Source organism: Microcaecilia unicolor, chromosome 2 (assembly GCF_901765095.1).
Source record: "Microcaecilia unicolor chromosome 2, aMicUni1.1, whole genome shotgun sequence".
NCBI lineage: Eukaryota > Metazoa > Chordata > Amphibia > Gymnophiona > Siphonopidae > Microcaecilia > Microcaecilia unicolor.
In genome coordinates this window covers 353,996,494-354,011,011 of record NC_044032.1, presented here as the reverse complement: position 1 = coordinate 354,011,011, position 14,518 = coordinate 353,996,494, and the positions used below count along the sequence as shown (strand labels likewise).

General features: G+C 42.2%; 1 protein-coding gene across 1 annotated transcript in view; it reads left to right on the top strand.

Annotated features, from left to right (window-relative positions):
* LOC115462074 (3'-5' exoribonuclease 1-like) overlaps positions 1-13,659 on the top strand; it is a 34,672-nt gene extending 21,013 nt beyond the window's left edge. Inside the window, 2 exon segments of the mRNA XM_030192115.1 lie at positions 860-974; positions 13,227-13,659. Coding sequence (XP_030047975.1) covers positions 860-974; positions 13,227-13,469 — 358 coding nt within the window. The 3' untranslated portion in view covers positions 13,470-13,659.
* The last annotated feature ends 859 nt before the right edge of the window (positions 13,660-14,518 follow it).

Sequence of the window (14,518 nt, the reverse complement as noted above, 5' to 3'; positions counted from 1 at the left end):
ATTTACCCTTCTCCCCTGTTTTGTGTCTGTGGGCAACAGAACTTTAGTAAATTAGTTCCTTAAGGTGCCTCTGCTAATCATAGCAGAAATCAATAGTCTTCCTTCCCAAGCATGTTGTCAGCTGTGTGACAGCACTCTCTAGATAGGTGAAGCAAGGAGGCAGTTTGCCTCTGTTTCACCTGTCACCACAGGCTGGGTCCCCATCAGCTTCTCTCTGATTCTTTCATAACCCTCCCCCTACAGTCTTCACCCAATCTGTCTTTCTTTTATAACCTTCCCCCTACAGCCACCCAGGCTGTCTCTCATGCTCCTCTCCCCAGCTTTCTCCCAGCCTCTCTTGTGCCTCCCTCCATCCTTTCCTCAGTTTCTCTCATGATGTCCTTCTAGACATTACTCACAGCGGTGCCTCAAACTCCTCCTGCACAGCGATTGGACTCTGCAGATACTGGAGCCATGTGGTGCAGGAAGTTGGGGAATTCTCGCGGTTTCATGGCCCATGAGACTTCTTGAATTTTCTACATGCGGCTCAAATATCTGCAGAGCCCAACTGCCGTGCAGGGAGTGAGGAGGAGTTTGAGGCAGTGCTGAAGAAGGATTTCGATTTAAAAAAACAAATTGGCAGTAAGAAATCTTGCTCCTCTTACCTCTGCCCAGGGTTTGTCAATGCCTGTGTCATTAAACAGAAATTGTATATACAAATTCTTTAGTTCAGTTTATGAATGCAAAAAGGACAAAACCCAACTAATGCTCCAACTTGAGTTTGAAAGATTTTGTAATTGTTTCTTTCTTCCAGTAGTGGCTTTGTGAATGCTCATTTCTCCTTTGTTCATGTTCTGTTTATAATTCTTGCTTTTCTCAGATCCTGGGACATGAGTAAGTTCCTGAATATACAGTGTCGTATCAGCAGTATCAAGTATCCTCGTTTTGCAAAAAAATGGATTAACATTCGCAAATCCTACGGGAACTTTTACAAGGTTTGTTTGCAATTGCTTCTTCTAGATAACTTTAGAGCTAAGCTGTAATTAAGTCCAGTTATTGCTGCTTAAAAAAAACCAAAAAGATGACTACATTTGTTCCCCTTGAAGCAATTCATATGGATTTTTTTTCCCTTTAAATGATTATTTATAGTCTGATATTGTGGATTGTAGTCTTGTAGTCTTCCTGTGTCACTAGTTTGCTTCCTTCAAGGTAAGCAACTTGTTTGGATATTCAGGAATCTAGAAATGGTAGCAAGCCCCAGAGGCTGTTTGCCAAGCCTCAGAGGTTTTTTTTGTTTTGTTTTTTTAATTTTTTTTTTTAGTTATAGGACTTTATAACATAAGTACAAGATGAAAAAACTCTTGTTACAGAAAAAGTCTGAATAATCTCTCACACACACACATTTTTAACCCTAAATAACTTTATATAATCAAAACAGAAAAACTTTACTATTAGTCTTTGCGGCTGTCAACACATTGTATGTGCCTACAAAATAGGGATGACAGCTGTCAACACATTGCATGTATCTGCAAAAATGGGATGACGGCTGTCAACACATTGCATGTATCTGCATAGTAGGTCAAAAGTGGGATGACAGCTGTTAACACGTGGATCCAAATAATGTAAAAAAAAAGGGGGAGGGGGAACAGCTGTCAAAATATTAAATGTCTGCCTGGATGGGATGACAGCTGTCAACACATTGCATGTACCAGTAAAAAAGGGATGACAGCTGTCACATTGAATGTGCCTACAAAAAAAGGATGACAGCTGTCGACAAACTACATGTGACTGCAAAGTAGGTAAAAAAAATGGGATGACAGCTGTCAACACCTAACATGTGGATCCAAATAATGTAAAAAAAAGAGTAAGGGGATTGCAGCTGTCAAAATATTAAATGTGTCTGCAAGGAAGGGATGGCAACTGTCAAGACATTGTATGTGCCTACAAAAAAGGGATGATGACGAGAAGCTGACCACCATCTCATTCCGAGATAAGTAGTGTACTTTGTATTGGCAATTTGAGACGTTCACTTAGGTGCAGGGAGTTTCTTTTCCAAGTTATACTTGACAGCTGTCATCCCATTTTTGATCTACTTTGCAGGCACATGCAGTGTGTTGACAGCTATCATCCCTTTTTTATAGGTACATGCAATGTGTTGATAGCTGTTATCCCTTTTTTTATATATTTGGATCCACATGCAATTTGTTCACTGCTGTCATCCCATTTTTAACCTACTTTGCAGGCACAAGTAGTGTGTTGATAGCTGTCATCCCTTTTTTGCAGGTACATGCATTGGGTTGACAGCTGTCATCCTATTTTTGACTTACTTTGCAGGCACATGTAGTGTGTTGACAGCTGTCATCCCATCCTGGCAGACACATTTAATATTTTGACAGCTGTTCCCCCCCCCTTTTTTTTTACATTATTTGGATCCACATGTTGTGTTGACAGCTGTCATCTCTTTTTATAGGTAGATCCAATAGGTTGACAGCTGTCATCCCAATTTTTGATCTACGTTCGAGACACATGCAGTGTGTTGACAGCTGTCATCCCTTCCTTGCAGGCACATTTAATATTTTGACAGCTGTCATCCCTTTTCTTTTTTATATTATTTGGATCCACATGCAATTTGTTCCCTGCTGTCATCCTATTTTTAACCTACTTTGCAGGTACAACAAGTAGTGTGTTGATAGCTGTCATCCCTTTTTTTTTTATAGGTACATGCAATGTGTTGATAACTATCATCCCTTTTCTGTAGGCACATGCATTGGGTTGACAGCTGTCGTCCCATTTTTTATCTACTTTGCAGGCACATACAATGTGTTGACAGCTATCATCCCTTCCTTGCAGACACATTTAATATTTTGACAGCTGCTTATTTGGATCCACATGTGTTGACAGCTGTCATCCCTTTTTTGGTAAGCACATGCAATGTGTTGACAGCTGTCATCCCTTTTTTGGTAAGCACATGCAATGTGTTGACGGCTGTCATCCCTTCCTTGCAGACGTGCACACTGCCAGCTGCTATCCCCTTTCTCTCTCTCTCTTTTTATTTATTTATTTTTTTAACATTATGTTGACAGCTGCCATCCCATTTTTGAGCTAGTACGCAGGCACATGCAATTGACAAGTCATCCCTTTTTTGCAGATACATGCAATGTGTTGACAGCTGTCATACCATTTTTGACCATCTTTGCAGGCACATCAGTGTGTTGACAGCTATCATCCCTTCCTTGTAGACACATTTAATATTTTGACAGCTGCTATCACCTTTCTCTTTTTTACATTATTTGGATCCACATGTTGTGTTGACAACTGTCATCCCTTTTTACAGGTACATGCAATTTGTTGACAGCTGTCATCCTTTTTTTGCAAGTACATTTAGTATGTTGAAGGCTTTTATCCCCTTTTGTTTTTTTTGTTTTTTTTTTTACATTATTTGAATCCACATGTTATGTGTTGACAGATGTCATCCCTTTTTAGAAGTAGATTCATTGGGTTGACAGCTGTCATTCCATTTTTTATCTACTCTGCAGGCACATGAAGTGTGTTTAAAGCTGTCATCCCTTTTTTGTAGGCATATACAGTGTATTGACAGCTGTCATCCCTTCCTTGCAGGCACATTTAATATTTTGACAGCTGTTATCCCTTTTTATAAGTACATTTATTGGGTTGACAGCTGTCATCACATTTTTGCATATTATAAAAAACAAAAAAATGTATGATTTCTGGATTGCATTATTAATATAGGAGAAATCAAACAGGTATAGATACCCCAGAGTATTTGGTTAGTGATTAAAGTTTAACTGCTAGACCTTTGACCATTCTTCTAAGGTTCGGAGATCCCTTCCCATCGTTTCTACTCCTTCCAGGGTATCTACTCTATGGGCTATTTTCGTGTCATCCGCAAAAAGGCACACCTTTCCTTCCAACCTTTCAGCAATATCTCCCACAAAAATATTAAACAGAATAGACCCCAGCACCGACCCCTAAGGACCTCCACTGCTCACCTTCCTTTCCTCCGAGCGGATTCCATTTATCATCACCCTCTGCCACCTGTCGGTCAACCAGTTTCTTATCCACCACTTTCGGACCTAAGTTCAATCCTTTTAGCTTATTCACGAGTCGTCTGTGGGGGACCGTATCAAAGGCTTTGCTGAAGTCCAAGTAGATTACATCTAGCGCACGTCCTTCATACAGTTCTTTGGTCACCCAGTCAAAGAAGTCAATAAGATTCATTTGGCAGGATTTACCTTTGGTAAAGCCATATTGCCTCGGGTCCTGTAACCCGTTGTCTTCTAGAAAGTTAACTGTTCTTTCTTTTAGCAGCGACTCCATTATTTTTCCTACCACCAATGTGAGACTTACCGGTTTGTAGTTTCCCACTTCTTCCGTTTCTCCACTTTTGTGAAGAGAGACCACATCTGCTTGTCTCCAATCCCGTGGAACCTCTCCCGTCTATAAAGATCTATTAAATAAATCTTTAAGAGGGCCCGCCAGGACCTTCCTGAGCTCCCTCAGTATCTTGGGATGTATCCCATCCGGCCCCATAGCTTTGTCCACCTTCAGATTCTCAAGCTGTTTTATAAACTCTTTCTTCCGTAAACGGCGCAGTATCCACTCATTCCCAGACATTCCCTCAGCAGCCAACCGTGGTCCTTCTCCAGGATTTTTCTCCATGAACACCGAAGAGAAATAATTGTTTAGCACGTTCGCTTTATCTTCATCACTCTCCACATAGCCATTCTCATTATCTTTCAGTCTCACAATTCCATTCCTTTCTCTTCTCTCCTTTCTCCAAGTTATATTTAGCATGTTTCCCCATCATTAGATCTCTGAGATGGAAATATTGAAATTTTACCATCTATATAAATTCTGGATCTGCTGTAAGGAATAAAGTCCATCTGGGGGAACCTAGTCTTTACATTTCTCTATTCCCATCTGTGCCAGTTTCTAAGAGAAGCGAAGTAAACAAGATATAAACATAATCCCTCAATAGACTTAAGGGATGTAAAATGCCCTACAGATTTTGTTGATGCCTGATCGCCCAGCCTTATTTAAGGGAGGGGAGCAAGGAAAAGGTATGTGGAAGTTTCCAGACTTTTGTCCTTGTTTGCCAAGGGGTCCCTTTGGATTGAGTCAAAATATGGGAAAAAACCACAATTTGAAGTGTCTATATACTAATCCTAGAAGCCTAAAAAAAAAATTGGGAGCATATCCAGCTTATAATCGAAAGTGATCGCCGGCTATCTTCCGACACAAATCGGGAGATGGCCAGCGATTTCTTAAATAGCGGCGAAATCGGTATAATCGAAAGCGGCATTTTTGACAGCATCGTCGCTTTCCCCGTCGCTTCGCCGGTAAAAGTTCAAAGGGGCGTGTTGGTAGATTAGCGAAGGCAGGCATGGGAGTGGCTACCAGATGGCCGGCTGTCGCCGATAATGGGAAAAAAAAAAGCGGCGTTAAGCAGTATTTCGCCGGCTTTACTTGGTCCTTTTATTTTCACGACCAAGCCTCAAAAAGGTGCCCCAACTGACCAGATGACCACTGGAGGGAATGGGGTATGACCTCCCCATACTCCCCCAGTGGTCACCAATCCCCTTCCAAACTAAAAAAATAAAACTAAGAACCCTTTTTGCCAGCCTGTATGCCAGCCTCAAATGCCGTACCCACCTCCATGACAGCAGAATATGTTGTATCCTCCGACAGCCTTTCCCTGGTTGCGATGTGGCTCTCGGGTGAGTGTGACACCTTTTCTGTTAGGTGCCCTGCAGAGTCACATTAGCAATGCATTGTGGTGGGTGTAGGGTACTGGGCTGTACTCCCATGGTGCTTTTCCCCCCTGCTAACTGGGTCAGAGTGTGCCCTGTTTTGTTTCCTGTTGTAGTCCATGCGATAGTGGCCATTTTTGTAAGCCAGTTTAGTTCCCTTTCCTGTGTTACCCACGTTAGAGAACGTAGTTCTTACCTTGAATGGTGATGAAAGAGGGCATTGTACACCATTGTGCCAGCTCTGACCTACTGCTAATCTTAGTACCAGGGGATTCTTTGCCAGTGGGGCACAACCTCTGATCTGCAGTTAACTGTGAGTAAACGTGCTTATTTCAAGAAAGGACTTTTTCAGAGAGATTAGTCTTCAGTTGTGAACTGGTGTGCCAAAGTTATACAGCAGCAATAAGTCCTAGAGGCTGTATGCAGGTCCCTGGAGCAATTTTAGTGGGTGTAGTACATTTGTGGGTAATGGGTTTGGGGGGCTCAGCTCCCAAAGTAAGGGAGCTATGCACGTGGGAGCTTTTCTGAAGTTCACCGCAGTGACCCCTAGGGTGGCTGGTTGGTGTCCTGGCATGTCAGGGGTGCCAGTGCACTAAAAATGCTGGCTTCTCCCACGGCCAAATGCCTTGAATTTGGTCGGGGTATGAGATGGCTGACATAACTTTTCATTATCGCTGAAAAACAAACCCGGCGAACTCCACGGCATTTGGCCGGGCTAAACTGTACTATCGAAAAAAAAAAGATGGCCGGCCATCTTTTTCGATAATACGGTTCCGGCCAGCTGTAGCACCGCCGCCAACATAGATCGCCGGCGACATTCGATTATGCCCCTCCATGTAACACTAAATGAAAAGGTAAGTATAATAGGCATCTCAGAGACCTGGTGAAAGGAGGACAGCCAATGAGACACTGTGTTATCGGTACAAATTATATTGCAATGATAAAGTAGATCAAATTGGAGTGGGGGGTGGGTTGTACTGTATGTTAAAGAGGGAATTGAGTCAAACAAAATATTCTACATGAAACAGCAGCATGGAATCTTTATGGAAAGAAATTCCATTTGTGAAAGGAAGGAGTATACTGATATGACTGCACGTCCGCCAAGACAGAACAAACAGACAGATGAAAAAATGTTTACAAAAATGAAGAAAACTGGCAAATTGGGCAACATTGGATAATTGTTACATCAGGGGGCGCTAGGGAGGTAAAATTCCTAGACCTAATAAATAGCTGCTGCTTGGAGCGACTAGTCCAGGAACTGACATGAAGGGGCAGCTATTTTAGATCTAGTCCTTAGTGAAGTGCAGAGTATAGAAAGAGAGGAAATCTACTCTAGCAGCATTTAATTTTCAAAAGGGTTAGTACGATAAAATGAGAAAATGATTAAAAAAGCTAAAAGGTATGTTATTTTGCTTTGGTATAGAGATAAGCACTGAGTTTGATGTATTTTGTGGCCTATGCATGCTCTGTGTCTGGATTTGTAACCTCCAGCCCGCCCCCTTCCCTTTTTTTTCCCCCTCTCTTCTTCGCCACCTTCTCCTTCTTCCCCCTTTTTCTTAATGTGATTCTAGTTGTAAATAGTTGCTTCTTGAATGTGAGCTTCAGTTTTGCCATGATTTGTAAATGTTGCTGGTTGTACTGTGGTGAGCTCCTGCTTCTATTGTATTGTATTGAAATCCAATAAAAGATATTAAACTTAAAAAAAAAAAAAAAAAAGCTAAAAGGTTGCAAAGGTTAGTACTTTAAATCTCAAGAATGGAAAAGGGATCCAAATGAAGAAAATAAGCATTGGCAAGCTAGATGCAAAACTTTGATAAAGAAGGCTAAAGGAATATGAAGAAAAACTTGCTGCAAAGGTAAAAACTTATAGTAACAACATTTTCAGGTACATCAGAAGCAGAAAGCCTGTGAGGGAATCCATGGGACTGTTAAAATCATAATGGAGCAAAAGGGACACTCAGGGAGGACAAAGCCATAACAGAGAGAACTCTTTGCTTCAGTCTTTACAGAAGAAGATGTAAGAGGATCTACCTGTACCAGAAATTGTTTTCAAGGGTGACGATTTGGAGGAACTGAAAGAAATCTTGATGAACATAGAAGACATTCTGAGCCAAATTGACAAGATAGTGATAAATCACCTGGACCAGATGGTATACACCCCAGGGTACAGAAGGAATACAATTATGTAACACATAGACAAATATTGTTTAATGGGACAGAGTGAGCATGGGTTCAGCCTAGGGATAATGCCTCTTTATTGCTCCATGGTGCGATCTCACCTTGAGTATTGTGTTCTTGGTCACTGTATGTCAAAAAAGATACAACAAAATTCGAAAAGGTACAAAAAAGAGTGACCAAAATGATAAAAGGAATGGAATTCCTCTTGTATTAAGGAAAGGCTAAAGAAGTTAGGCTCTTCAGCTTGGAAAAAAGACATCTGAGGGGGGGATATGATGAGATCTACAAAATCCTGAGTGGTGTAGAACAGATAAAGTAAATTGATGGGGTTTTTTTTTTGGGGGGGGGTGGGGGTGGGGGGGGGGGGGGGGTTTTACTCTTTTCAAAAGTACAAAGACTAGGGGACACTTGAGCATTCTTGTGCTCTTTTTCCCCATTCATTCCCTTTGTGTTATGCAAGCTGAATGCCCAAACTGAGAGCAGTGAGGATGATATTCATTTTTCAGAAAATGAATCTGGACCATTAAAATTGAGGGCCCCTTTTACCATGCCGCTACAAAAGGTGTTTTTGACGCACGTCCGAAGCCCCCCTTTTATCGCAGCAGGCAAAAAGTTGGTCTTGCTTTTCTGCAGGAAATGGCATCGGGCAAGTAAAGGCACTTGCAATGCGACCTTTTCAGAGGGGGGGGGAGCCCTTACGCTGCCCATTGAGGTGGCAGTAAGGGCTCCCACACTAACCCTGGCGGTAACCGGGCAGCATGTGGCGGTGCCCGATTACCGCCCGGTACACACGGCGCTACAAAAAATAAATATATTTTTATAGCACTGGATATAATGGCGCGCTGGGGATGAAAAGTATTGCCAAGCAGCTGCAGTAGCCCAGCCACTTGTAAAAGGCACCCTAAGATTGCTAAAGAAAGCCCTGGGTGCTTTGAAACTCTTCGGCTTGGCTTTGGATTTATTGGATTACTTCAGACCAGTAATGGGGGACTTCTGGTGTGGCTGGCAACCAAGATGGCTGTGATGTGGTAGGCTCTGGGCTGCTTCTCCTCCCCAGTGTTGCCCATCTAGTGTGATAGGGACCACAGATTGCACCGTTGCTGCTGCACCCATCTCAGAGAGTTCTTCCCTAATCCTGGGAGGTTTTCCGCAGTTTGCTATAGGGCTGGTGGATCGGCAACACTGTTCCTGGAGATAGCGTTGGCAGCTTGAAGGGGCCTGTGACATGTGAGGGAGCAATGCTGCATTCTTTGGACCCAGGCCACACGCCAACAAATATCTGTGCTGAGCCCTGCAGTGGCCGCTATTGGAGGCTTTCTAGGGACAAAGGCTGCTGCAGTAAGGGCAATGAGTTGAGGGATGCAGCAAAACTGAGAAAGCAAGCATTAGTGTGCTAGTGGGAAGTGGACACCATTAGATACGCTGTATGGGAGTAGTGGCAATGCTTGCTGTGCCAGGAATTCTGGCAGCAACATCAGTGGTAGCAGCTGAGTTGGTACTACAAGAAAACTCCCAGATAGACTGTTTTGGTAGGAGATTGGTTGCCTGAATTTTCAAGACACTCCAGATGCAAAAGTCAGTACAAAACACAATGCCGAAGCAGCTTAGGCCCAACGTGGTCTCCTTTATAAAATACTTAAATGATATACAGCTAATGCTGTCTGGCATACCCTTAGCTTCTTCAAGTGATCTCCTACCCCCATGATGTGCACACTGCCAACTGGATCCAGTGACTAACACTCTTCCTCCATCCCCTTGGCTCAGTGACCTCTCCCCATGCTGTCCCTTCTACCTGGATTCCCTACCTCGCTTCAGTGATCCTAGCCCTATGGCTTATTTATCCACCGCTTAATGTAATGCCTGCTTACTGTAAACGTCCTTCACCCTACACCCCACTGCTCCCTACCTTAAATCTGCTGCTTCCTCCTACCCCGGTCACAGTGGGAAGATCGTGAAGATTTTCATTTGACCTGCGGGACTATACAACTAACTTCGTATGCCACATCAAGCCAAACATGTTTAGAGAAGGTGGGGTACAAATGCTGCTATAGTTATAAATAAATGAGAGAGAATGGTTTTGTTCTGAATTTGGCAAGAACTGATGTAATGATTGTAGGTAGAAGAGGGAAACAGAAGAGTGGCCAGAGGAGGTTTTGTTTGGGGAATATGTATGTTTCAGTGAAGAAAGAATTGAGACTGTTGGGAGTTATGTCAGATTGTAAGCTCACAATGAAGACCCAGGTTATCAGTGTGATTCAAAAAGCTTTCAAATTTTTACACATGATAGTTAAATTGAAACCAGTGTTAACTGTACATGACTTTCAAAGTGTACTTCAGAGTATGATTTTAGTGCGCCTGGATTACTGCAATGCATTATACGTTGGCATGTCTACATCAAGTGTGAAAACATTGCAAGTAATCCAGAACGCAGCTGCTCGAGTCCTAGTAGGAATATCAAAGTTTTCTCATATATCTCCAGTGTTTAAGCAATCGCACTGGTTACCAGTCCTACAAAGAATACAACTTAAAGTATTTATTGTATACCAAAAGCTTTATAGTGATGCTCTATATTATCTGAAGCGAGTTTTACCTATCAGCCAAGATGGATATTAAGATCAGAGGCTGCCATGCGACTGTCAACAGCTACTGCTTTTGCCCCAGCAGGAACGCTCTTACTGGACAGCTTCACCTTTGTCATAGTGCAGTGCAGTTAAAAAAATTATTGAAAACTAGGCTTTTTGTGGCTACGTTTTTCTGAACATTTGGTGATGCTCTGAGCAAATTGTCATAGTGCATTCTGATATGTACTTTTTTTTTGTGCTATGATATGTATTGGATTGTGAATGTATTTATTGGAAACCACCTAGTTTTAGTTTTTAATTAAATAAAAAAAGGTATACGAGAGTCTTTTCCCACTGAGAACTCTTCGGGGATTAACGGATGGTATATAAGACTCAAATAGAATGGAAGAATTCAGGAATGACCCGATAGTTCTAAAGACCTGTTATGGAACAGGCTGAAGGGGGAAAGCTCATCTGGAAGTCCAGGAACTCTTATGCAGGCTTGGAAGTCAAAATGAGAGCTCTGGGCACACAGGTTCAGTCAGTGACATCAACATGGGAGTGTGGCTGTGCTTTCTCCTTTAATTGTAGCCTTAACATGACATTCAGCGGAGGATTTTAATTAGCAAACCAGACTGTATACTTTAATTGTATCCATGTCTTTGCTTGATTATATAGTAAGGTTCAAGGAGTTGAAACTGTCCATTTACAGTGGTGGAAATAAGTATTTGATCCCTTGCTGATTTTGTAAGTTTGCCCACTGACAAAGACATGAGCCCATAATTGAAGGGTAGGTTATTGGTAACAGTGAGAGATAGCACATCACAAATTAAATCCGGAAAATCACATTGTGGAAAGTATATGAATTTATTTGCATTCTGCAGAGGGAAATAAGTATTTAATCCCTCTGGCAAACAAGACCTAATACTTGGTGGCAAAACCCTTGTTGGCAAGCACAGCGGTCAGACGTCTTCTGTAGTTGATGATGAGGTTTGCACACATGTCAGGAGGAATTTTGGTCCACTCCTCTTTGCAGATCATCTCTAAATCATTAAGAGTTCTGGGCTGTCGCTTGGCAACTCGCAGCTTCAGCTCCCTCCATAAGTTTTCAATGGGATTAAGGTCTGGTGACTGGCTAGGCCACTCCATGACCCTAATGTGCTTCTTCCTGAGCCACTCCTTTGTTGCCTTGGCTGTATGTTTTGGGTCATTGTCGTGCTGGAAGACCCAGCCACGACCCATTTTTAAGGCCCTGGCGGAGGGAAGGAGGTTGTCACTCAGAATTGTACGGTACATGGCCCCATCCATTCTCCCATTGATGCGGTGAAGTAGTCCTGTGCCCTTAGCAGAGAAACACCCCCAAACATAACATTTCCACCTCCATGCTTGACAGTGGGGACGGTGTTCTTTGGGTCATAGGCAGCATTTCTCTTCCTCCAAACACGGCGAGTTGAGTTCATGCCAAAGAGCTCAATTTTTGTCTCATCTGACCACAGCACCTTCTCCCAATCACTCTCGGCATCATCCAGGTGTTCACTGGCAAACTTCAGACGGGCCGTCACATGTGCCTTCCGGAGCAGGGGGACCTTGCGGGCACTGCAGGATTGCAATCCGTTATGTCGTAATGTGTTACCAATGGTTTTCGTGGTGACAGTGGTCCCAGCTGCCTTGAGATCATTGACAAGTTCCCCCCTTGTAGTTGTAGGCTGATTTCTAACCTTCCTCATGATCAAGGATACCCCACGAGGTGAGATTTTGCGTGGAGCCCCAGATCTTTGTCGATTGACAGTCATTTTGTACTTCTTCCATTTTCTTACTATGGCACCAACAGTTGTCTCCTTCTCGCCCAGCGTCTTACTGATGGTTTTGTAGCCCATTCCAGCCTTGTGCAGGTGTATGATCTTGTCCCTGACATCCTTAGACAGCTCCTTGCTCTTGGCCATTTTGTAGAGGTTAGAGTCTGACTGATTCACTGAGTCTGTGGACAGGTGTCTTTCATACAGGTGACCATTGCCGACAGCTGTCTGTCATGCAGGTAACGAGTTGATTTGGAGCATCTACCTGGTCTGTAGGGGCCAGATCTCTTACTGGTTGGTGGGGGATCAAATACTTATTTCCCTCTGCAGAATGCAAATAAATTCATACTTTCCACAATGTGATTTTCCGGATTTAATTTGTGATGTGCTATCTCTCACTGTTACCAATAACCTACCCTTCAATTATGGGCTGCTCATGTCTTTGTCAGTGGGCAAACTTACAAAATCAGCAAGGGATCAAATACTTATTTCCACCACTGTATATGTCTCCACACATCTGATACATGCAATACAAAAAATTTTGGTTTGATTTTGTATTAGCTTCTTTGGTATTCTTTGAAATGCAGCATATAAATTCTGGTAAACAAGTCATGATAAAATCATGGAAAAATTCCCCAATGTAAAGAAGCTGACATATTGCAGTTGTAACTTTCCAGATCATTCTAATCTTTGGGCATTTGTAGGCAATGGAAAGGCAGAACTGAAAAACACAAATGCCATATTTGCACTTTGAAATCAGTAGGCATGGCATAAATGGCTGGCCTGAACTAGGCAGACATAATTTTATTTCAATAATGGTATTGTGTTTTTTTGAAGTTGCTTTTTTTCATTTTTATACAAGATTAAAAAAATGTGTGAATAGCATTCAAATTGTTTTAAAGTAGAGAAAATAAGTGTTATCGTATCTTCTATTTTCACAGGTTCCCAGGAATCAGACCAAGCTAACAAGCATGCTTGAGAATCTTGGCATGGACTATGAAGGACGGCCTCATAGCGGGCTGGATGACTCCCGCAACATAGCACGGATAGCTGTACGCATGCTGCAGGATGGCTGCCAGCTACGTGTGAATGAGAGGATGCACGCAGGGCAGCTGATGCCTGTGGCCAGCACTGCACCACTTGAAGGAGCTCCTATGCCACAAAATCCATCTGTAAAAAATTAGCCATTGCAATACAGTATAGACTAATAGCGGAAGCTCCCTGTTAACATAGCAGAAAAATGTAGAAAGGCAGTACAATGTAAATTTTGTTCATTAAGCACCTTAATATATTTTAACCTTTTATCACATGGGTATCTTTATATTGTATGTTTTGAACATCAAAATAAATATCAGTTCTTGAGCCCATTTTTAACGCTGTCTTGCAGAACTTTGTCTTTATTTTTTTTTTCCTCCCATTCTCCCTCCTCATGACAAGTGAACTGAATTTCCAGGCTTGGTGGACTCTTATCCAAGCCGGAAAGTATACATAGGGGCTATTTTCAAAGCACTTAGACTTACAAAGTAACTTTAATGTTGTAAGTCTAAGTGCTTTGCAAGTACACCTCAATGGTTTAAGAGCCATGTACTAATGGCAGACTTAGTAGCTCAAAATCCAACTACGTGTTCCCAGAAATCTTCACCAACGAGCAGAATGATTCCAACCTGCCTTATGATGTTTTATGGTCATTACAACATACAGCAAATTCAGCCATTGAGTATTTGTGTCATTTAATGATGTGCTATTTCTATTATATTTTGAGACATTTGGGGGCCCTTAACTGAAGTGCATTAATACTTAATGCACAAACTAGCATGTGTTAACTGCTTTCTTGGATGTACCAACAAATACCGCAGTTGGTTTGTAGTTTGCGTTCACTAATTTACAGGTTAAGTGTATATTGTGTTAGGGGGCGGGAACTAGGCAGGTATGGATGGAGAATGGCCATGGGGTACATAATGTGCACAGCCCCACTAATTGCCACTAGGTTTCTAGTCCACTAAAGCACATACCTTTGTTAACTGCAGAACATGCTAGGCATGTTCTCAACAATTACCACACATCCTTTGCACTGAAAACACGCTGAATTTTGCTGCTAGGGCATGTTAAGTATAAAAGCACTCTAGTAAAAGCCTGTCAAATTTTTATGTTAGAAAAAGTCTTTAGTTGAAAATGTTAATTTTAGTGACACTTGCAGTCTTGTCATTTTCATATTCCATCTTCCAAAGCATTC